Below are 24,454 nucleotides of genomic sequence, written 5' to 3' on the forward strand. Positions count from 1 at the left end.
ATCTAATGCATAAAAACTCTTTTTTTTCATGTTGGTCGTGACTCAGGCTGGAATGCCTGAGGGCAGTAGTTACGGTTCCTTTCTTAACAACGTTGGAGCCTTTAAGCTTTCTTCCCTGTTTAAGTAGCTTGAGCTGATGTTTTCTGTTGAAAAACCAGATGACGACAGCCAGTTTGTTGCTGGTAATCCTCCTGGTTTGGGCAGAGCCATGCCTCCATGTCGTTTTGGTCCAGGTTGATTTTCTTGGAAAAACACCATTCTCCGCAGCCACCACTCTGGAATTAGACCAGGGTTTCATATGAAACCAGTAAGGTTCTGCTCAAGACCACAGTATCCAAGACCAAGAATTTTGGGAGTCAAGATTGAGTCAAAAACCATGACAAGGTTGAACAGTTAAAGAAGATTCTTTCTTCAGTTTTTTTTAAAAAACATATTTAATAAAAGGTGTCTGCAACTCTATCAAAGCAGAACAACTCTTAACACATTGGTGTCATGAAATTCTGGGAAAAAATAACTGTTGTATGAATTAAAAAGCCACTGATAAACCCAGTATTATTTTAAATACAATATTGGAAAGTGTTTAGAGGGATTTATGACTAGAAACAAGATGGATGTTCCCAGTTTTTGCAGGTGTCTGACACACAAGGAAACCAAAAGATTTCCAAGGAGGAAGAATAATCAGAGAGCCAATGGGAAGTGTTTTAATCAAAACTTCAACTTCAATTATTCCAAAAAATTCCAGCTCTACCTTTGGCCACACCTCCACCTTTCCCTCCTGCTTGTGTGAGTCACTCAGTCACAACATCAGGAAGGTTGCAGTCATCACAGTGCAGATTAACTCATGAATGGAAGATATTTATTGTTTTACCAACGTCTTCTACTTATTATCACAATAAAGTTGAAGAAAAGCAGAAATCAGTGTTGGTCTTGATGGAAAACCCTGAGTCTGGACTGTCTGAGACAAGACCAAGATCTTTAAAATGTGGTCTCAAGACCAATGTTGTGGCGGTTATGAATAGAATGAGACAGAGTCAAGTTGTAGGGTTGCTGGTCAGATGCGGACACAGGGTTTATTTGATCAATGGATTTTGGAAGCAGACCGGTATGGGATTCAGAGGTTTCAGTATGTGTGTGTGTCCAATTAATCTGTAGTTGTTCTGTGCTCTCAGGGTTTTGTATGCTACTGATAGTGCTAACCATAACAATGACAGAGCCTCAGAGAAGAGACCTTGGTAAATGCTATCAGTGGTATCTGGCCTGCTTAGAGCAGTCCGACTAGAACTGACCAAGAGAGAGTCTTCTATGTTTAAAAAAACCTTATTATTTTTAACACAAATATATATGAATTACAGAATCACCAGAGAGACACCAGACACCCACACTTACTAACAACCATATTCTAAGTATCTGTGGTCTGTTTCATTTCCTATACAGTCCCGTAGTTACATGTATGTAAGAAAAACAGTAAAAACCTGCAAAAACCAGGAAGACAAAAATTCCCCCGGACGCTAAGTAAGGGGCTAAAAAGACTTCCTTTGCAATTTGCCCAATCAATTAGTCACCATCTCAAAGTTTTCATCTAAATTAAGTCAAAACCCAAGGGAAACATCTCAAACACATGTAAAATCCATACCTTGAATCGATTGTTTCTACCTTTGTTTCCCAGTGCACAGGAGTGGGCCCAGTCCCCCATGGCGTTGCAGGAGCTGGGCATCAGCCTGTCCATGGTGGGCGTCGCTGGGACCATCCTAATCTGCGCTCTGCCCATGTGGAAGGTGACGGCGTTCATCGGGACTCACTTGGTGGTCATGCAGGTGTTCTGGGAGGGTCTGTGGATGACCTGCGTCAGCGAGTACACGGGTCAGATGCAGTGTAAGCTCTACGACGCCCTCCTGGATCTATCCCCAGACCTACAGGCGGCTCGCGGCCTCATCTGCATCAGCCTGGTGCTGGGATGTCTTGGGTTCCTGTTCTTCCTGCTGGGAGCGCGCTGCACCAACTGCCTGGGTCACCCACGGGTCAAGGCCCGGGTGGTGCTGAGCTCCGGAGCCATCTTCTGCCTCGCCGCGCTCACAACCGTTGTTGCCGTTTCTTGGACGGCCAATTCCATCATCAGGGATTTCCACAACCCACGAGTTCCTGAGGTGCTGAAGAGAGAGCTGGGAGCAGCTATTTACATCGGCTTTGTGGCGTCAGTGCTGCTGTTCTGTGGGGGAATGTTTCTGTGCATGGGTCGCCCACCTCAGACCACAGCATATCCCTCTAGTGGGTACAAGTATGCCAAGACATCCACCCATAGCAGCTACGCCATCAAAAACTATGTGTGAGTTTGATGAGGAATGAGATCTGTGAGTATTACAGACAAATTGTGTGGTAAAAAATATTTCTCTTTGCACATTTACCTCTTTGTTCAAAGAAGGAACAACTTTAACCGACAATTTCCACTGGATGCGGAATTGCCGAGCCAATACTTTTCCATTCTAGTCAATGTGTCAGTTTCCTGCGCCTGCGGATGCGTTGAGCCACGGTTTCGGAACGAGTCTGGAAGTCAGCCGCCGTCCACAACAGACAGGCAGACCTTTTATTTTTGCCAGACGCTGGAGCACATCGGATAAATTCAGCAAAGATTGACTCGTACGGGACAGGAATTTGTGCAGACACAAAATAAAACATTGGGTTTATTTTCTAAATAAATTATCCATGTTTGAGGCAGATTGTATTTCCATTCATTTTCTAACCCACTTGCTCCTTTTTTAGGGTTGTGGGGGTCTGCTGGTGCCTATCTTGAGCTTACTTCAGACGCTAGGCGGGGTTACACCCTGGACAGGGCGGCAGTGGATCGTAATTAAATATTGACCTTATCCATGGTTGAATTACCATAATCTCCTCAAAAGCAGAAGATCTACAGGGACAGAGTGAATTTATTTCTGCTCCTCTCGAAGGACACGACAAACTACATGGTTTTGTGGTTCTCTTTATAGAGACTATAACTCGTGATATCGCTGGATTACGTATGATTTAGGGAGATCGCATCACAGAGCCAGTGAGGATTGAGATGCAGCGAAACATGAAGACGTTCCACAGCTGAGACATTCCGGAGCCGTTCCGCATCCAGTGGAAATCCGGTGTAAGCTCATCCACTGCTGTGTTGTTGCTGTTAATTAGCAAACAAGAGCCAAAGACAAAACACTGAAATAAGCGTAGGTATTGGTGCTGTCTGTAGTACGTACTGGTCTGTAGCTTTATGGCATGTTGAATAATATGTATTATTGTTACATAATGTTTCAATAAAAACATCATTTTCAAACTCGTGCAAGTAGTCTTGAATTATGAGTTGAGTGTGCGGTGGCCTAAAGCTGCAGATAGGAGAGAGTTGGAAACAGTTATGTGATGCAAGATCAGGCTTGACCACCCTGTAGCTGGCCACCTTTGATGAGGGTGTCTAGTGTTAAAAAGGCCGAAACACCCCCTGATTCAAAGGAACACTACTGATGATGCGTCCTTCCCATATCTGAGACACAGCTCCCACGCCACTCTCAAATGGTAAACCTCATGTTTACTACCATCTTTTGGCACAAAGGACAGTTTAACATCACTGATTCTTCCCCATCAGGACCACATGGACAACTACTACTACCATTCAAGTCACTGCAGCTCCTCTGTTTGAAATCTGCTGTGTCACTTTCTATCTGCTGCCTTTTCTAAATCAACTTTTCTCTGTGAACAGTTGCTAAGTCTGAGTTAATAATCAGAGCACAGTGAACACTTTGTCTTTCAGTGTCTGTGGAAAATGGACAAAAGGGATTGTTTGGAAACCACAGCAGGGCAAACACAGAGATGTAAGTCCTCCACCCACCCTCAGCCTCAGCGTGTCTTCCTTTCAAAGATACAAAAAGAACTGGTTTTGCGTCCCTGAACAGGCATGCAACACACGCACACACACACACACAGTGAGTGTCTCTGATTCCACATGCACACACACGTTAGGATAACACCCCACCCTCGCTGTGCAGCTGTTTGTGCTGTAGACGGCGAGGCCTGAGACGAGGCCGCGTGGAGCCATGGCGTGGAATTGGAACTGGGAGGCAGGGGCCTATGGGGGGGCCCTCGCTGGGTGGCTGTTTGCCATTCTGACCCGGGTCCTGTCCCTGTGGACGGTGAGCGGCTCCGTCGGGAACATCACGGCCTCGGTGCCTGCCTACTGGGATGGGGTCTGGCTGCAGTGGAACGACTGGGACTTGGCACATGACGGCCGTCTGCATTGCTCCTTCTACCAAGCACTCATGTCTCTCTCTGGAAGCTTCCGTATGTGGAGGAGCCTGATCCTGGCCGCCATCATAGTCGGAGCTTTTGCCATAGTCATAGGAGCCGTGGGACTGATCTTCTTCCCAAAGCGAGGTCAGATCAAAGTGTTCTCAGGGGGCGTCTTTGTTCTGGCTGCGTTCCTGATGCTGGTTCCCACAGCCTGGACGTGTCATTACACCAGTCAGCCACTGGAGGGGGCTGTGAGGCTGATGAAACAATGGGGGCCAGCCCTCTACCTGGGATGGATCTCCTTTAGTCTGATGTTGGCTGGGGGACTGTATCTCATCACCAGATGGCCCGGTGTAGAGAAACTGGAGGAACCAGGGGACGCCGGCCCCGGGTCCCCTAACGTAGAGGACGAGTCCAGTCATCCCCTGAGCCGGATCAACAGGACCGCCTTCACCAACAGCCAGTATGAACGCAGATCACAATCAAATGGAGACAATCTGAATTAAACTGAAACATTTCAAAATCACCAGCAGGAGAAGATTCTAAAACTCATGTCAAACTCATTTTGGTTCGGGGGCCAAATATGGACCAGTTTGAGCTTATGTGGGCCATAGTTTTTTGTTGTGGGAAAGAGGGCAAATTCAACATGAATGTGTCCTGGATTGCGCTTTCATATATAAATGATGAAGTATGTGAAAGCATAGATTTTTTTTCATTTTATTCTAACAATGCCCTAAAAGCTCTTCGTACTTCTAATTGTTTTAATATTGTTATTTCCAGTGTTATCTTCTAAATCTTTTTGTGATATATTATAAATGTGAAAGAACAGTCGTTGTGCTGCATGGTTACTTGTTCAAAAATACAGAAAAACTAAAAACTTTTAATAATTAATGAATTGGCTAATGTTACTACACTAAATTCTTTGTACCAATATTTTAGTTCATGTGCAGAACTTTTCAGTTGTCAAAGGCTGCACTAAATCCTAAAATACACAAAACTATAAAATACATGTTCTTGGAGGATAAACTCTGCCATAATGAAAAATAACTACAGATTTGGTAAATACCTAAATATATAGGGCACAAATAACTTAAATGCTATTTATTCATTCATTTCTCCTCTTTAAACACTTTAAAAGCCTTCTATTAACAGGTGTTGCACATTAGCGTGTGCTGATGCACTTGTATCAATATATTTGGGTTGTTGTAACCAATGTAATTGTGACGTCTCCATCATGTAAACAAATAAATGTTTATTGATTTAACTACTTAAAATAAATACATAGAAAACACATATTAAATAAAAAAGCTAGTTATTAATTAGCTGAAGCAAATTAAAGTGTTTTCATCACCATTAATAAAAAGGCTTTTAGCCTCATTTTAATAATGTGGAATTTAATAAATGACAATATTTTTTGTGAACGATAACAGGCAATTTAAAAAAACTTAGTAACACAGCTTTTGTGTGTATGTTGTGATGTAAAAAATGTTTTTTAAAACCAGCCATAAAGAATGAAATATTTTATATTTTCGAGAATAATTAATGATAGAAACATTTTTATTCGGTTGTATTTTTTGTCGCGTTCTGGAGTGATGTCATCACCAGTTTTAACAGAACATTATGTAAAAAACAAAAACATTGCACACATAAATGTTAGTTTTATTTTAATTTTGCATTAGAATAAACTTTATTTTGATTAAAATGCACACATCGTTCTATTAATGAACAAATGTCACACATTTGTCTTCAACTGAATAAATAAAGCAGTTCTTTCTGTAGTGAAGCCTTAAATGTAATTATATTACATGAATTATTAATCAGCAATAACAGTCTGTAGTTCCAGTTCTTCTAGAGCTTCTCGTCTCCTTCCTCCACATCCTTCAAACTGAGAACCTCCAGAGAACCTCGACCTTTGGTCTCACAGCGAATCAGCTCGTCGATCTCTCTGAAGCAGCCGGGATCTACCAGACACACCTGGGTGGAGATTAACACACCTCACACAGGGTTGGGGTCAATTACAACAAAACAATAATAAATATAAAAAATAAAGTTACAATTACGCTTCCAATTACCCATGTTAAACTACGATTAGTTACCAGCATTTTTCCAAATTCCAATTAAATTCCAATTATTTTTCATCCTCATAAAGTCAATTACAATTACATTCTCAATTACGAAAGTTCAATTTAAATTAATCACAATTGCTGAGCCTGAAATAAAAAACCTAATAAAAGTTAGCATTCCTCTTGTGTTAGCGTTCTGTTAGCATCTCTTATAACGCGTCCTAAATCAGCTGTAAAACACACTAAAAACAAACTAATTTATTTCCCATCTATTGGTTACGTTGTTAAGCTTCCTAATCAATGAAAACATAGGTTTTAATATTTTTGGTGTATTTGTCTGAGCCTTTTTTGTGTCAATATACCCCTAGATTTATTTTTTTAAATGGTAAATAATTAACTACATATGTGTAGAATTGTAACATGATTCCCCAGTTTTGCATTAAATTATAATTGACCATTTTTATTGAATTTTCATAACAAACTAAATTACCATTCAATTGCAACAGTAACTGATTCTTTAAATTACAATTATTATTATAACTAGAATATTTGCATTTCTTGAAAAAAATGCAAGTGAGGATGCAGGTGCTGGCCAGCATCGCACTGTATTAGCGTTAGCATTAATATTGGCTAGCATTGCCATTAACATAGCATAACCTAGCAATAACATTAACCTAGCACTAACCTAACATTAGCATCAACAAACCTTAGCATTAGCCTAGCATTGTCATTAGCTTAACATTAGCCTAGCTTTAGCACTAATCTAACATCCCTGCATCGTCACTAATGATGCCATAATTGTAATTAATTATCAATTACGCGATGACAATTAAAATTGAAGCCAAGCCTGGTTGAGAGGCCCGTCTGAATCAAAGAGAAGTTTGATGATGTCACCATTTCCAGCTCCTCATCAAAGTCTTCGCTCTCCACCACCGTCAGCAGAGATTTCAGCTTCTCCTTCAGCTTCTTTGCGTCTTTAGCCGGCAGCAGCAGCCTCAGCCTCATGTGGGCTCTCTGGATCTCCATGGTCTCCTTCAGCTGCCGGATCACCTCCAGAGCCTGAGGACACACAAACACACACACATTTGTGGCAGCTCACCACAAGTACATTTTGCCTCTGTTCATCCTCACTATGTAAATAACATGTCATTACAACTCCTGTATGCATCACCTCCACCATTAAAACCACAGAAGATGCACTTTGACCACTTTGTAATTGTGTGTGTTTTTTTTTTTTAAGTGACTTTGTGAATTTTCATGTTCATTTTGTGTATTAGTGTGCTGGCAGTTGCTCATATTAGATATAAAGTATCCTAGGCTGTGTTTAAAATCTCATACTATAGACAGACTGATGAAACTTCCGGTTAACTTCAAAACAAGAGCCCTGTTTACAAAAGGGTTAAAAACTACTGAAAGAAAAGTTAGCTTTTATTTTGAAAAGGGGATGTTTGACTTTCAGTTTGAAGCCAGTCCCAGGACCATTTTACATTCCGCTCGCAATGCATCGTGGGTCGGTTGAGTATGACTAGTGTTCCCACTGTGCATACTTAAACAAGTTCAGATGAACTTCTCCACGCTGAATAGCACGTACCACGTTCCCGAGAATTCAATTAAATGACTCGGTTCCACTGAGTTAAAAAAGGTCTCAGAGACTCTTGACATCCACTCATAGAATATTCATGTGAAATTACAGCCTGACTTAATGAGCATTAACGGAGTAGTCATTTGAAAAATGGGGCCCTCTGGCGCCCCCCGTGGCTCATACAAAGTAATGGGCCCCATTCATATATTGGTATGTGTCAATGATTCTGTACCACCAACTGTTGCAATATTTGACTCACAAATGAGAAAACGACTTTAAAAGAAATTGCTAAAAAAAAGGGGAGTGGGCCCCCAGGCCCTTAATCGACTTGTGAGTCATAATCTACGTTGAATTACCTTTGAAACGATATATCACACGACTACGTTCCCATAAATTTGGAAATGGGGGGTGGGCCCCTGGGCCCCATTTGAAAAAAAAACAAAAAAAAAAAAAAAAAGGGTTCTCATCATATTCATTCACAGAGTATTCATACCAAACTGCATTCCAATCTAACGAGAACTAACGGAGGAGTCATTTGAAAAATGAGGCCCCCTGGCGCCCCCGTGACATGTACGGCGAAATGGGCCCCATTTATCTTTACAGGTTTTTTTTTCTTCTTTTGGAGCCCCAAATCAAAAAAATCGGGCTCCGAGCATCGATGCGTACACATCCATAGATTATAGCTACCAAATTTCAGCTCGATCCGTTCACAAATAACAGGATTAGTGATTTTAACTAGTGTACACAAGAACAGGAACAAAGTGAGGCCATAGTATACATTAGGGTATTTCTACCATACTCAATCTTTTCATACTATCTCGTGAACGCACTACATACTGATTTTGACGTCAGATTTAGTATGAAGAGTACGTAAATTAACTATTTATTCAACTTTATTATTTTTATTTAAGTGTAAGGCTTCTGTGTGGCCCCGCCCACAGCCTCACCTGCTGCTTGGTGCTCTTGTTGGGTTTCACAGAGTAGTGGATGTCCTTCATGGCGCTCTCGATCAGGCTGACCGTGTACGGCCTCCTGGTGTCGGGGTTCACGCACTTGTCGGCTACGATGGTTGCGATGTCGCGGTACATGGTCTCTAGCTGACTCTGACGCTCCCGGTCCGACACCTGGAGCTCACCTTTGGACAAGATCTGACACACAGAAGTAGATCACTGTTCACTGAGAAAAACAACTGAAAATGAACAACTTTTCCTTCAATTATGACCAACAAAAACCTCAAAATACCTACAAAATATTGTTGGACGATTTTTGACGCCAAGGATTTGGGTTTTGTACATTAATAGTAGTAAGGGTTCGCCAGAACCTAAACTTGTATTTTTGCTCATTCTGACACTATTAATTGGCGTATCTTCAAATACTTTATATCCCTAGAATCCTTACAACCTACGCTAAAAGGTTATATACATTAATAAACCACAAACAGTAGTTAAAGGTGTTAAAATTGTGTTAAATAGGAAAATACAAAAATCTAAATATTTTATTCCATCATATTTAGTGACAGTATATTAGGGCCACATTAAAATAAAAAGAAATCTGAGCACTACGAGATTAAAGTCGTAAAATTTCGAGAATAAAGTCGTAATTTTCTGAGACTAAAGTTGAAATTTTATTAGATTTAAGTTGTAATATTTTGAGAATGGAGTCATAATTTGATGAGATTAAAGGCGTATCTTAAGAACATCATAATGGTATAGCGCTCAGTATTCCCTGTTGAAGTAAACACAACTAACACCCTTAAATGACCCTTAAATCGACCACTCCCTCCTCCACTAAAGAGAATATGATTCTGGTTCTTTTCTCAAATGACATAAAATTGGCCACAAAATCCTGCAGCGACTGATATGCGTCACTTATTGCTTTGATTTTATCAGTGCCGTACATATTTTACAATTTATTTATACATGCAAGTGCAAACTACAGCACAATGATGTTTAAATGACTCATTTTACCGCCTAAAACCTGCAACCCACTTGTAAAGCAGAAATAAATGTGTGTTATGAGTTTGTCACGCCACAGAAACATGTGTCATTGATCACTGTGCCAAATTTGAAAGATGAAAAAAATCGCTAAGTATATAAAATTATGAAAAACAAGCACTTCTCTTTGCTCTTAGACGTTAAGGGCGTGTCAGTTAGAGGCGCTGGAACCACGCCCACGCGTCCGACAGGCACCGCCTCCATGTATTAACCATAACCCTATGGGAGAGAGCAGTGTGAAAGACCAAAAAACTTAGGAAGAAATCAAAAAGTGCTCGGATCGGGTCAAATGAGGTGTCAGCGGAAAGGTCTGCTCAGCTTGAGTCTGAATATGTGCGTCTCCCACCGGCAGAACCAGAACTGCCCCCGCGAGAGGCAAGACACTCAACCGCGGTGAAAAAAAAGTGCTCATTTTGTGAAAAATGTGGCATCAGCGGATGCGTTTTATTACCGTGTCAGAATATGTGGTTTTGGTGGAAGTTTGGTGTGCTTCAGCAGCAGGGTCGGGTTAATGCTAATGATGGCTTTGTTACGTAACGCGGCTATGATTTCTGACACGCCCATTAAATACTGAACACAAAGCTGAGCTCCACAATTCCATTCTAAATGGTTGAATGGCTTTTTACATGTTTTAAGGAAATACATTCATGACCAATTTAATGTGTTTAGAAGAAAATGTCAGAATTTGCTTTACATGGTCTTTAAGATTAACTGCTCTGTATTTGACCCCTGAACTAAAATGTGTTTGACACCCCTGTGTTAAATGATGAAGACCCCATTAAATGCAAAGCTTGTTTACCTGTTTACAGATGGTTGTTTACCCGTTTACAGATGGTTGTTTACCTGTTTACCCATTTACAGATGGTTTTTACCTGTTTACAGATGGTGTTTACCTGTTTACAGATTACAGATGGTTGTTTACTTGTTTACAGATGGTTGTTTACCTGTTTACAGATGGTTGTTTACTTGTTTACAGATGGTTGTTTACCTGTTTACAGATGGTTTTTACCTGTTTACAGATTACAGATGGTTTTTACCTGTTTACAGATGGTTGTTTACCTGTTTACAGATGGTTGTTTACTTGTTTACAGATGGTTTTTACCTGTTTACAGATTATAGATGGTTTTTACCTGTTTACAGATGGTTGTTTACCTGTTTACAGATGGTTGTTTACTTGTTTACAGATGGTTTTTACCTGTTTACAGATTATAGATGGTTTTTACCTGTTTACAGATGGTTGTTTACCTGTTTACAGATGGTTGTTTACTTGTTTACAGATGGTTTTTACCTGTTTACAGATTATAGATGGTTTTTACCTGTTTACAGATGGTTGTTTACCTGTTTACAGATGGTTTTTACCTGTTTACAGATTACAGATGGTTTTTATCTGTTTACAGATGGTTTTTACCTGTTTACAGATGGTTGTTTACTTGTTTACAGATGGTTTTTACCTGTTTACAGATGGTTTTTACCTGTTTACAGATTACAGATGGTTGTTTACTTGTTTACAGATGGTTTTTACCTGTTTACAGATTACAGATGGTTTTTACCTGTTTACAGATGGTTTTTACCTGTTTACAGATGGTTGTTTACTTGTTTACAGATGGTTTTTTACCTGTTTACAGATGGTTTTTACCTGTTTACAGATTACAGATGGTTGTTTACTTGTTTACAGATGGTTTTTACCTGTTTACAGATTACAGATGGTTTTTACCTGTTTACAGATGGTTTTTACCTGTTTACAGATGGTTGTTTACTTGTTTACAGATGGTTTTTACCTGTTTACAGATGGTTTTTACCTGTTTACAGATGGTTTTTACCTGTTTACAGATTACAGATGGTTGTTTACTTGTTTACAGATGGTTTTTACCTGTTTACAGATGGTTGTTTACCTGTTTACAGATGGTTGTTTACCTGTTTACAGATTACAGATGGTTGTTTACTTGTTTACAGATGGTTTTTTACCTGTTTACAGATCTCCGTTTGATCCTCCGTTCCAAAGGCTTTGCTCAGGTCTTCCCTCTTGGCCACCTGACCTTTAGACACGTTCACAAACACTGAGTGTGTCTGCAGGACCTCATCCAGGTCTTTCTCTCTGCAGCAGGAACACAATCATATTTACACCTCTCACACCATCAAAGCTCAATCCAACAAGCAATCGTTCCAATGTTTAAAACAACTGCTACACATAATCCCATAATTTCAGTGAAATTTTGAACTGAAGCGCAGAAATTAAGCCGGTTGAAATGTAAATGTTTAACTGTGTTAACATGTTAAAGTTTAGTTGACTGTATAAACACTAGTTGCTCTTGTTGTTTCATTTTAAACAATTAATAAAACTAACAGCAGCAGAAGCACAAGTTTAAAATAAACCAAAGTGTGATATTTTATATCAGATGTAATAAATATAAAGAGAGAATGTAGGTGCAGAGGATGTTCTCAGATAGCTATTAAATGTGTTCAATATTACTAGCGGTACGGATGAGGATTAGGGCCAATTTGATGGAGAAAATAATTTTGGGCACATCAAGAATAAAGTCGAAATGTCTAGATTTAAAGTCAAAATTTTGAAAATGAAGTCAAAATACAATATATTTTGATAAAAGTTGAAAGTTTGCTATTAAAGTTAAATCAACGGAAGCTGACGAGGGCCAATTCACCAAACGACTTTTATCACGATATTGTATTTTGAGTTCATTTTCAAAATTTAGACTTTTATTTTGTCTTTTTGACTTTAGCCTCAAGATTTTATTCCAACTTTATTCTCGACATTTTAACTTTACTCTCCACATTTAGGCTTAATTCTCGAAATTTCAACTTTAGTATCGACATTTCGACTTTATTCTTTATTTTCTCCATCAAAATTGGCCCTAATCGTCTTCCGTACTCGAAGTACTTTTTTTTTTAAAAATCATCGCAGATTATTTTGTGCTAAAATTAAAGTATCTTAGAAACACCTCATGTTGTAAACTAGTCAAGAGGAAAACATCACTTTAGTCAACAAGGGAAATAGTTGGTTAGCATTAGCAACATCCCTCAAATAAATAGTATTTAATAATAGTTGAGTCATTTACCCACAATACGTTACCCGGAAGTTAAATAGCCTGTAATGATCTGATTATAATGACGCTAAAGCAGGAAACAAGGATTTAGAAAGAAAAAAATATATATCGCGTTTCTAAATATCTGTTTATATCAATCAGCTATTGTTTTTTTATGTGTTTAATGTGGGTGTCAGTCACTCACGCTCCTGATCTCCAGCTCATCACTTTGTTTTTATAACAGGCGATTTCAAAACGCTTCCCGCCTTTCTTCATCCTCACCACAGCCACGTTGGTCAGCCGGATCTGGTTCGTGGGCGTAAATATGGCCATTATTGTGATTTTTAGGGACAGAAAAACTGTCCGTGGACCAGGTGAAAACAACAACACAACCGCGCCGACGAAAGGAGGCGGAACTGCTCTGTAGGTGCGTCGCTTAGAAATGTCCGTGGAAGAAAGAAAAACGACAGAATAGCGTTCCGCTTTTGCTTATAATAATAATAATAATAATAATAATAATAATAATAATAATAATAATAATAATAATAATCGATCATGCGATTAATCAAGATAAATAATAATTTAAAAATTATTGAGTCCCAAAAAAAGAAAATATTATTATTATTATTATTATTATTATTATTATTATTATTATTATTATTATTATTATTATTATTATTATATAATATTTTAATCTTAATAAAAATCCATCGACAATTAGATTTTTCAAATGATATTTAAACCGATGGTTAAAGTGTACAAAAAGGGAATTAGAGTTTTGAATGACTGGTGTGTGTGTGTGTGTGTGTGTGTGTGTGTGTGTGTGTGTGTGTGTGTGTGTGTGTGTGTGTTTTATTTATTTTTAAATAGATAATTCATACATTTTCACATTCATCGACAACATTTGTAAACATCATACTTCCCGAATCAACGAAAAAAAAACGTTGGTTAACTTTACAGTTTCACGGGGACATCCCAGCCAACCACATTTCCCAGAATGCTCCTGGGTCCACCACAATGCACTCAGCGGCTGACGCAGACTACTACGCACACTAATGTAGTTCTTACAGGTTGTTGCAATGTTTAGTGTTCTTGTGCTCGTTTTGTCCGTTCTCTGTCCCGTGTTGTCTTCCGGCATTAAAGGTAAGTTAATATCAATGCGTATCCGTTCAGGAAACAAAACTCACTGCTTGTTTTTTAGCGTTTGCGAGCAGTTTTAGCAGCTAGCATGCGATGCTAACTACACAGCTGCTTCTTTCCTCCCTCAGTGTGTGTAAACTTGTTAAATTGATGCTGATTTTGGGTCAACGAGAGTTGAGTGTAAAATCTCAATGCATTTACTGTGATATTTTAAAAAAAATCCATAATACCTCCAAATGCTTAGCTGCAGTATATAAACATGAATACAAATACATACTGTACACTTTAGGGACTACAAGCAGATAAAATGATTTGTTGTATGTGTGTGTGTGTTTTAGTCTCTTTTTTGGATTCATTGTGCATCTTTGTTGTCATTTTGTATATTTTTCGTCATTTTGTGAGTTCTGAGCATTAGTACATGAAAGAACAGTACAGGGTTTGTGTGTTTTTGGATGCTTTTTGTGGATCTTTGTTGTCATTTTGTATATTTTTCGCTCCTTTTTTGTGTCTTTTTTTTTTTGTATATTTCTGTAGTCATTTTGTGTGTTATTTGGGTCATTTTGGGGTTTTGTCATTGTTTTGTGTGTTTTTTTTATTTATCTTTTTGGGTTAATTTTGTGTATTTTTCTCTCATTTGGTGTGTGTTTCAATTTTTTGTGTGTTTTTGGAGTCATCCTGTGTTTTTTTTAAGTGTCAAAGTAGTGTTTTTGGGGTCATTTTGTGTATGTGTTTAAAGGTTTAAATTGATTACATCGCTACGAGTTGTACATGTCTGCAGTAGATCATGTCGTCATTTAAAAATGGTGTAAAGTGGGCGGTTCCTTGCATCAGCCTCGTGTTAAACACTGTTCAGGTTAAGTGTTAATGTGTGTTTCCTCTTCTCAGGCTCTAAGGATGTTTACAGTGGCAGTGAGAAGTATCTCCTGTGGGTGTGGCACAACAGGCTCTACCTGTACACTGCTGCTGCTCTGTGCTTTGGCCTGTGGTTCTCACTGAAGATGGTCTTAAAGAAGGTCAGGGTTTGATAGCTCAGGTCAACCTAACGTCAGATACTGGACACACTAAATGAGCTTCAGTGTTCACTTGCTGTTTTTTTTGTAGAAAAGCGTCCCATCAGATCTCGTTTTGTGGGTCCAGAAAAGTGCAGAGAAAAATGATCGCGCTGAGGTTCACGTGTCTGGAGTGAAAATCTTCTACGGTTCACAAACTGGAACTGCAAAGGTACAGAATTAAGTCAACAAATCCAGAAAAGAACCGGTGCAAGTATGATATCGACCAGAGATGGGGAACACAAATATGTGATTGTTTCTAATCTGAGGGCCACGTTATCAACGTTCATGTCAGTAATTAGAATTAAGAACAATCTGAGCATCATTATAGGAAAAAACTAAGTTTGTTGTCTTTTGTTGTCATTTTGTGTGTTTTTGCAGTAATTTTGTACATTTTGGTTTATTTGCATGGTTTTTTTAATTCATTTTGTGAACTTTCATGGTTTTTTTAATTCATTTTGTGAACTTTCATGGTTGTTTTATGTGTTTTTGTTGCCAATTTTGTGTGTTTTCTTTCCTTTTGTGTATTTTTCTTGTTGTTTTATTGCCGTTTTGTGTTTTACTTCTTGTCATTTACTATATTTTTCTACCAATTTGTGTTTTTTTTAAGTCATTTGGTGAATTTTCATGGTCGTTTTGTGTTTTTGTTGTCAGCTTTGTGTGATTTTGTGCTTAATTTTGTGTGTAATGAGTTGTTTTTGTATTTTTTTTATTGCCGTTTTGTGTATTTTTTTTTTTGTCATTTAGTAAATTTGTCTCCCAATTTGTGTTTTTGTTGCCATTTGTGTGTTTTGGGAGTAATTTTATACATTTTAGTTCATTTGTGTGGTTTTTTTGAGGGATTTTGTGAATTTCCATTGTCGTTTTATGTGCTTTTGTTGTCAATTTTGTTCATTTTCTTGATTTTTGTGTAATTCTGTGGTCATTTCGTGTGTTTCTGTGGTTGGTTTGTGTATTTTTGGGGTCATTTTGTGTATGTGCTTGCTGCCAGTTGCTTATATATATATATATATACATATACAGTACATATACATTTTGTGTATTTTGGTTATTTGTGTGTTTTTTGAGCCATTTTGACAATTTTATTCCTGCTGTGTGGGTTTTTTCTTTGTCTTTTTGTGTATTTTTTGGTCTGTTTTTGTGTTTTTAGAGCAGTTCAGTGTATTTTTATTATTATTTTCTGTGATCTTGTGTATTCATTTTGAAGACCAGTCGTGTGCGTCTGACACACGCTGATTGTGAGCTGTGATGTGTGTGTGATCTCTCGCTGTGTTCAGGGCTTTGCTGCTGAGCTCTCAGAGGAGGTGAAGACTCTGGGTATTCCCTCTGAGGTCATCGACATGAAGGACTACGATCCAGACGATCAGCTCGCAGACGAGGTGAACAGAACAGGCTTTAGTGGGTGATGAAGGTCCGTCCTGATACATCGTTCACTGTATTTACTGTTTCCTCTGCGCTCAGTGCACCAGTCGGACAGTGTGTGTGTTCATCGTGGCCACCTACACCGACGGGCGGCCCACGGAGAACGCCCAGTGGTTCTGTAAGTGGCTGGAGGAGGCGTCCACCGACTTCAGGTACGGGAAAACGTACCTGAAAGGCCTGAGATACGCCGTGCTGGGACTGGGAAACTCCGCCTACGTGGGTCACTACAACACGGTACGTCCAACTGGAAGCTCCTGGAACTACTGTATATTCCTGAATTTAGGACGCTATTTTTTTATTTTAAAATGGAGGGTGCGGCCAATGTGGCGGCGCGCTCTATGTGTGGATTTTTCAGTCAGTCACACACGTGTCCAGGGAAAGTGGGTGTCGGAAGGCAGAATATGACTGACAGTCCTCCCTACAGCAGAATAAATGAACTGTAACAGCCTCTGAACATCACGGTGAACTGAACGTTCAGAAATGAGCTGCGGATAATGTAGGAAAAGGGATGCACTCTCAGTTTTAATCACAAGATGGAGGTGTTGTTGTTTGTATGCAGGACGGTGTTCGAGTGGAAGGAAATTGCGTGCTCCATAGTCATGGCACAAGTCATACATCTGTTAAATATGCGTTTTTATTTTCTGTGCCTAAAATAAGACATTTGCTTGAATAAAAAAACAAATACCGGTAATAATTGGAAGTTAGTGGAGCGGGCAGCGGTGCTGACACGTATGCATTTATGGTGGAAAGAGTGTAAAATAAAAGTACAGTAAGGTTTACAATGTACGACAGCTTTTAATCGTAAGAAATAACAAATGGCAGAAAATTGTCAAATCACCACTTTAGGTTTGTTCAGGAGCGATCGCGCACAAGACTGAGGCTGGAGAAGCTTACGTAACTGACACACAAGCACGCACGTACGCACATACCCATATGCACACGCACACACACATACAGAGAGCGCTGCAGCAGCCTGGATAAAGTAAAATCAGCCAGTTTGTAATAGAAGGAAACGATAACTAGGCAAGACCTGTATTTGCAAGGCAAATACTTATTTGGCAATTGAAAATTCACATTGAAAGGAAATGTCGTTCAATGGTACCAGTCTGAACACTGTCTCAATTCTTGACCAAGTTATAGGAAAAAAGTATTTTTTTTTTTTTTAATTTTTTTTTTTGTGATGTCATTATCTTTGACTCCTACCGAACTTTTTACTGGTAGGTTACACATTAAAAGGAAATGTTGTTCAATGGTACCAGTCTAAGCATTGTATCTCAATTTGTGGCCAAGTTATAGGGAAAAATTATTATTATTTTTTTTTAATGACATCATTAACTTTGACTGATCCTTTTACTATTAGGTCGTACAGCTTTGGTCCAATTAAATAAAATACTCCACTTGAGATGAGCTTTTCATAAACGTAAATATTCATAGTTATGGAAAATTTTGGTTTTAGACACTTGACGCGTCCTTGACATTTCTGATCAAAATACGTGGAAATTTCCATTAAACCAAACAAGAGTCTAGCAGCCCGCCTACCAGCCTGTTCTGATTGGCTGAATGATTTTGAATGGTATCAGCCAATAGAGTGCGGCCTATGGTGCAGCATTTTCGTGGATTCTTCTGGGAAAATTGTTGGAATTGCGCCAAAACAACGATGTGTTCAATAGCCCAGAAAATACGGTATTCTCACCCTTTTCTCTGCAGGTGGGTAAGAACGTGGACAAGTGGCTGTGGATGCTGAGTGGCGTGCGGATCATGACCCGTGGCGAGGGCGACTGTAACGTGGTGAAGAGCCGTAACGGCAGCGTCCAGGATGACTTCCTGGCCTGGAAGGCCCACTTCCTGCGTCGCCTGCAGGCTTTGGCTCGAGGCGACTCAGGAAGCAGGAGCAGTAAAAGCTCATGTATGAAGACGGACGGAGCGGACCATGAGGGGGAGGAGCCTACTCTAACCAATCACAGCTCAGAGGTGAGGATGGAAAAGCTTTGATGTTTTTCACATCATCAAAGGGTAAAGTTACATTTCTGTCAGTCTAATGTTTGAAAACTACTCAAAAATCTGTCAGCCCTTACTTTCAGCATTTAACCCTGTGGTTCCCAACCTTTTTTGGATCGAGACCCCATTTTGAAGAATTTTTGGCGACCCTAAAGACATTTTTTTTTCTTTCTAAAATTAGTTTTTGCTCAAGTTTGTTATACTTTGTTACAAATACAGAGTAGTCACGATTAGTAACAAGTTGTGCCAGCTCAGATATTTGTAGACTTTATTATTATTATTATTATGATTATGATTATGATTATTCACGAGATTAATGTTTCACAAAGTAAAAGTATAGAATACAGTTGTTTAATATTGTGTGTTTTAATTTGTAAAAGAATAATAGTTTAAACATTTCAAATTATTATTTATTTTAATTTTAATTAATTACTAGACATTTCAGTTGACCCTACATTGGGTCCCGACCCAAAGGTTGAAAAACACTGATTTAACCCCAAATCAAAGACAACAAAGTGACAGCGTCACACCCCTATTATTTATCTGTAACCATCTCACTGTGATGTCTGCGTATCAAACACCAGATAAAAGGAAAACGGACAAAAATAAACAGAAATCACTTCCTGCAACAGAAATGACAATATTGTTATTTTTTATTATTGTTTCTTTAAACAAAATCAAGTGGAAAATGCAATCTGACCCTGAAAATAGCCTCACATGCAGGTTTTTATTTCACAACATTGTGCGTTTACACACTATTTTTCACTGTAACAGTTGGTCAAAGAGACGAAAATGTCAATTGTTGCATCGGAAAAATGTCAAATCTTGCGCAAAATCTCACGGGATTTCAGTGCGAGCATTCTGCACACTTAATACAAAATTAAAAGCTGTTGTTAAACCCATTAATCGTATTTTGGGAAGATGATGAAACGTTAGCAAACGGAAATATATAAACACAGTAATGCAGTCTTTATTTATATTACTTCCTTTAGATTTTAAATCAGCTATTTTTATGGTTTTAAAATTAATTTAAAATGTTTTTTTTTTTTTACTTGAGCTCTGTATTGTGTTTTTAAAGCCTTACACAAATCACTTTGAATGCCTTGTTGCTGAAATAATAATAATTCATAATAATGCTACATAATGTTGCCTTGCTTTGTTGGGCCTATAAATAAATTGCCAATCAAAATAATAATCATAGCTTTACTCACACAAAAATTATTGCTTTTATTTAAATTTTTCTGAATTTTCAACTGAGAAACGCTGAGTCGCTGTCACAGAAAAAAACACTGTATGTGTTTCCATGGAATTGTGCGTTTATTTAGTATTTCAGTATAAATGGATCATTTAAATAAAACCTATTGTTGTTCAGGAGGAGCTGATGGAGACGAGCAGTGATGAAGAGCAGTCTGATGAGAGAACATCTGGATCAGTGGTGGATGTGGAGGACCTGGGAAACCTCATGGATAGTGTGAAGAAATCAAAGGTACCAGAGACACATGTTAGTGTGATTGTGTTTTATTCATTCATTAAAGGAGAGAGAAAAGGTTCAAGTTGTTGAAATTAAGGGCATTTTTGACAACTTTTAACTGCTGTTCTTCAGTCTCGCTTCGTTCGACCACCAGGTGGCAGCACAGACCCTACTGAGCGACGTCTGGAACAGCGAGGGCCACAAAAATGTGATTGTAACTGATTCCAGGGTCACATGATCAACATTCACGTCAGCATTTAGTATAACTAGTGCAGTGCCCGTAGGAAGTACGTGTAGAAAAGTGGGAGGTTGAGTAGCTTTTTTAAGAAGGATGGTTTACATAGGAGCTTTAATTCCTCTTTATTTCAGAATAAAAGTTAAATCCTCTTTAAACTGACCTTGTAAACACTTAATTTCTAATGCAAAGTTAATTCTGAATTACGCACACTCACACACACACACATTTAATTCTGATTTAAGCACACACACACACACACACACACACACATACAGAGATTCCTTGCTTTTATAGATATATGACCAATCAGAGATTTAACACAGGAAATAACAAAGGGTTTGTGTTGTTGTTGGTTTTGTTGTATTTTAATTTTCATGGTTGTTTTGTGTTGTTATTGTTGATTTGTGCGTTTTCTGTTTTTTTTTTTGTGTGTGTATTTTTGTTGATTAATTTGTGTGTTATGAGTTGTTTGTATATATTTTTCTTTATTGCTGTTTTGTGTATTTTTCTTCTTGATATTTGTATATTTGTCTACCAATTTGTGTATCTGTGTTGTCATTTGGTATTGTTTTTCTGTCCTTTTGTGTGTCTTTGTTTTCTGTTGTTTTTCTGTTGTTTTCTAGTTGCCGTGTGGGCTTTTGGAGTAATTTTGTTCATTTTTGTACATTTTGTGTATTTTTCAGTTAGTAAATCCTTTGCATCTTAATAATTAGAAGTTAGTTTTCATGTATTCTATTGATAAATTGATCAAATGTACTTTTGCTTTATTAAAGCTCAATTTTAAATATACTACAGAAAATGAGACGGATCACTTCAACAATACCAATCAATTGAATTTAATAAAAACAATTCCACAAATGTATTAGAGATGTATTATACAAAGTAGAAAAAGAAAAAAAAGCATTTTTTTGCATAATTATTGTTATTATTATTTCTCTCATTTTGTGTATTTGTTTGTTTTTTTTGGAGTCATTTTATGTATTTCTGACATTTTGTGTATATTTGTTATCGTTGTGTACTTTTTTGTTGTTGTTTTGAGAGTTTTTATTGTCATTTTGTGTTTTTTTGCTGTTATTTTTTGTATTTCTGACATTTTCTGTATATTTGTTATAATTTTGGGCTTTTTCTTGTTGTTTTGTAAGTTTTTTGTTGTCAATTAATTTTTTTTGTCATTTCATATTTTTCTGACATTTTCTGTATATTTCTTATAATTTTGTGCTTTGAGGACCTCGAGGAATCAACAAATAACTTTTAATTTCTATGCAAACATCTTCATTTAGGTGAGACGTTCACTGACAATAGGAAAAACAAGGGGTTTAAAGGTTTCTCTCTAGTTGTTACTTGTTGTGTGTCAGTATTATAAGCTCAGCTGTCTCTTTGATTCCAGTCCAACTCTGAGTCCTGACGTGAGTCCATTTAAACCAATAAAGCAGAGAATCTAAAAGCCAAACTGCTGCTGGAACCCGTGAGCTATTTGTGATTCGATGTTTGGAGCCACGTTCTGGAGCCAGAGTCCAATTCCCAACTCGTCTGTATCCGTGTCTCAGTTTTGGTGCCAGAGCTATTAATTTTCAGTTGGTTGTGTTCAGAGATCCAAAGCCCAGCGTTGGTCGTCAGAGGCTTTTGGCTCGATTGTTTGTGTGAAAGTGTTGCCAGGTAGCAGTTGGTGTGAAGCGGATCTTTAACCAGAGCTGCTGCACGCCGCACATGGCTCGCTTTGAGTCCACGGGGGGAAGTGTGCGCAAGCTGCTGCTTTGCTATTTTAGTTCTTCTGGCATCAGGTGGATTTTATGAATCATTTTGTTTGTATTTTTTTTTTGTATTTTTGGAGGCATTTTGTATATTTCTGACATTTTGTGTATAATTGTTATTGTTTTGTGCTTTTTTTGTTGCCCTTTTGTGGGTTTTTATTGTCATTTCGTGTTTTTTTTTTAATTGTCATGCTTTTTTGTCATTTTTTGAGTTTTTGTTGTAATTTTGTTATTCATATTTCTGACATTTTGTGTATATTTGTTATTATTCTATTCTTTTTTGTTGTCCTTTTGTGTGTTCTGGAATAATTTTGTATGTTTTGTGCATTTTTGTCATCATTTTGTATATTTTTGACATTATGTGTATACGTGTTATTGTTTTGTGCTTTTTTTTTGTCGTCATTTCGTGTTTTTTTTTTAATTGTCATTTCATGTATTTCTGACATTTTGTGTATATTTGTTCTCGTTTTGTGCTTATACTGTTTTGGAATCATTTTGTATGTTTTTTTTTTGTGTATTTTTGTTGTCATTTTATGTATTTCTGACATTTTGTGTATATTTATCATCCTATGCTTTTTGTTGTCCTTTTGTGGGTTTTGGAATAATTTTTTTTTTTTTTTTTTTTTTTTTTTTGTGTATTTTTGGAGGCATTTTTTTTTTTTCTGACGTTTTGTGTATATTTGTTATCGTTTTGTGCTTTTTGTTGTCATTTTATGTATTTATGACATTGTGTGTTTAGTTATTGTCGTTTTGGACATGTTTTGTGTCATTGTTTTGAGTTTTTTTTAATCAAATTTGGTATTTTTTTTGTCCTTTACTGTAATTTTGCATGTCTTTGTAGTTATTTTCGGGGGCTACACAAAACTAAACTGTAGCCACTCGTGTCTGTTCTCATTAAAGGAGAAATCTGTGTGTGTAACAGAATGAGGCTGACGGGCAGATGGTGAAACTTGCCAAAGTGAAGAAGATTAAAGACAAGGAAGGAGCGAGCAGAGAGATGATCACCCCAACACTGAGAAACGCTCTGACAAAGCAAGGTGAGAAACAACCTGGACAGATGTTACAGATGTTACAGTGGGAGGGCTGTACACTCCCCAACTTACTGGGACCAGATGAAAGTGGAATACTCCTTGAATACACCTTTTAAATTATAATTACATTTTGAGTGAACTATTAAACCGTAAGTACAAGTGGAGCTGTCTATGATAAGTGCTGTAAACCTACGACTGTAGAAGAAGTCATCAGCCCTCTCACTGCAGCAGCCCTCCCAGTGATGCAGCCCCGCCTCCTCAGACACATTCTATTCATATTATTCCCCGGTCGTCACGTTCCTGGAGCGATGAAGTGATGAAGCGCCCAAAAAGCACGACTAACCACGGGCGATTTAAGCGATTATAGTTACTGATGTGGCGTTCTGTGTGAACACCTTTATAACAGGCTCATATTCCACAAACGCCGGCTTATTTCACCCATCGGGATGAAATAAATCGCTCTCTTCCGGGTGGTTGCCATGGTAGTTCGTTTTATCTTTGCTCAATTGATGATGGCTTTTTATTGCACTCTTGCACATAAGTAACCCAAGGTTTATATACTCAGGGTTGATTGACTCATTTCATACCAGCTGTAATGGAATCAGATACCTAGAGTTTCCCATCATGGGAATGTTCAGTTGACCTAGAGTTTATGGATAGATTCAGAGTTTGTTGAACCTCCTTTTTGGAATACACCTCTGCACACACACGTGCATTACACAAACACTCACATATGCACAGAAACACATACACACCCTTTGAAACAGTGAAACAGCTGTAGCGTTTTATTTTGTAATCTGGGTTTCCAGCTCCTGATTTTTCATATAAAATTTAAAAATCCAACATTTATGACTTTCAGTGACTTTGGCGTTTGGAAGAAAATGTAAAAACATCTGGTGTGGTTTAGTCCGTAATGTGAAGCAAAGCGCTGAAATCCTGTGAATGTGTTAGCCACAGTTAGCAAACTTTATATAACAAACATTTAATTCAACTTTTTTACTACAAGCTTCTGTTTTTAGAGTCTCGCTTTATTTTATTTATTTATTTAGAACAAAATTAAAAAGAAAGATACATAAAAATTTACAATGAATAATGAATCAGTTGTTTTTGCAGATTTGTGAGAATTGTTTGATTGTGACATTTATACTCATATTTAATCCTGATTTATTTATTCGAGAGGTTTTCTCTCTGTTCGATAACATTGCTGAGGCTGCATCACTGAGACGCTGAATTCCTTCTTTTTGTTTGTTCTTCAGTTCAAACCAGATCCGTTATTCCCAGTTTACACATATTACTATAAATAGTAATAGACAGTGAACGTTCACCCAGTTCATGAAGTGTGTGTTGGCAGCAGCCGTGGCTGCAGGTGGACAGGTTGCTTTAATCGGGAACCATCTGAGTTCTGGCTCAGATGCAGAAT

General features: G+C 38.0%; 4 protein-coding genes and 1 long non-coding RNA gene across 6 annotated transcripts in view; 3 read left to right on the forward strand and 2 right to left on the reverse strand.

The window, feature by feature from the left end:
* The window catches only part of cldnj (claudin j), a 33,895-nt gene extending 30,724 nt beyond the window's left edge, over window positions 1-3,171 (forward strand). For both annotated transcript variants that reach the window (XM_028464276.1, XM_028464277.1), the window contains one exon: window positions 1,667-3,171. In XM_028464276.1, the coding sequence (XP_028320077.1) occupies window positions 1,692-2,327 (636 nt within the window). In that variant the 5' untranslated portion in view covers window positions 1,667-1,691 and the 3' untranslated portion in view covers window positions 2,328-3,171. The remainder of the gene's footprint in view (window positions 1-1,666) is intronic.
* LOC114474179 (uncharacterized) lies at window positions 41-2,015 on the reverse strand. The gene is made up of 3 exons (XR_003675349.1): window positions 1,915-2,015; window positions 1,654-1,840; window positions 41-275 (listed from the first exon to the last, which is right to left on the reverse strand). It is a non-coding gene; the product is annotated as an uncharacterized LOC114474179 (long non-coding RNA).
* Window positions 3,172-3,937: 766 nt separating the features above from the next.
* Window positions 3,938-5,085, forward strand: LOC114474990 (claudin-4-like). Its single transcript, XM_028465634.1, has one exon. It carries the CDS (start codon window positions 4,062-4,064, stop codon window positions 4,758-4,760), a length of 699 nt encoding a protein of 232 aa, XP_028321435.1. The 5' UTR covers window positions 3,938-4,061; the 3' UTR covers window positions 4,761-5,085.
* An 810-nt stretch (window positions 5,086-5,895) lies between these two features.
* sbds (SBDS ribosome maturation factor) lies at window positions 5,896-13,372 on the reverse strand. The gene is made up of 5 exons (XM_028465633.1): window positions 13,140-13,372; window positions 11,859-11,988; window positions 8,847-9,047; window positions 7,212-7,376; window positions 5,896-6,228 (listed from the first exon to the last, which is right to left on the reverse strand). Exons 1-5 carry the CDS (start codon window positions 13,265-13,267, stop codon window positions 6,103-6,105), a joined length of 750 nt encoding a protein of 249 aa, XP_028321434.1. The 5' UTR covers window positions 13,268-13,372; the 3' UTR covers window positions 5,896-6,102.
* Window positions 13,373-13,935: 563 nt separating this feature from the next.
* Window positions 13,936-24,454, forward strand: part of tyw1 (tRNA-yW synthesizing protein 1 homolog (S. cerevisiae)) — a 47,620-nt gene continuing 37,101 nt past the window's right edge. The window contains 8 exon segments of the mRNA XM_028465562.1: window positions 13,936-14,077; window positions 14,960-15,087; window positions 15,176-15,295; window positions 16,401-16,502; window positions 16,585-16,779; window positions 18,253-18,516; window positions 19,916-20,029; window positions 22,926-23,040. Coding sequence (XP_028321363.1) covers window positions 14,014-14,077; window positions 14,960-15,087; window positions 15,176-15,295; window positions 16,401-16,502; window positions 16,585-16,779; window positions 18,253-18,516; window positions 19,916-20,029; window positions 22,926-23,040 — 1,102 coding nt within the window. The 5' untranslated portion in view covers window positions 13,936-14,013.

Source organism: Gouania willdenowi, chromosome 13 (genome assembly GCF_900634775.1).
Source record: "Gouania willdenowi chromosome 13, fGouWil2.1, whole genome shotgun sequence".
NCBI classification, from domain to species: domain Eukaryota; kingdom Metazoa; phylum Chordata; class Actinopteri; order Blenniiformes; family Gobiesocidae; genus Gouania; species Gouania willdenowi.

What these genes read in the sequence shown, in the direction of transcription:
- sbds (XM_028465633.1), bottom strand. Translation starts at nt 13,267, where the DNA reads ATGGCCATATTTACGCCCACGAACCAGATCCGGCTGACCAACGTGGCT. An exon ending in ACAAGAGCACCAAGCAGCAG is followed by an intron (nt 7,377 to 8,846) that starts GTGAGGCTGTGG and finishes GTGTGTCCTCAG; the next exon opens with GCTCTGGAGGTGATCCGGCA. An exon ending in TTGATGAGGAGCTGGAAATG is followed by an intron (nt 6,229 to 7,211) that starts GTGACATCATCA and finishes ATCTCCACCCAG; the next exon opens with GTGTGTCTGGTAGATCCCGG.
- LOC114474990 (XM_028465634.1), top strand. Translation starts at nt 4,062, where the DNA reads ATGGCGTGGAATTGGAACTGGGAGGCAGGGGCCTATGGGGGGGCCCTC.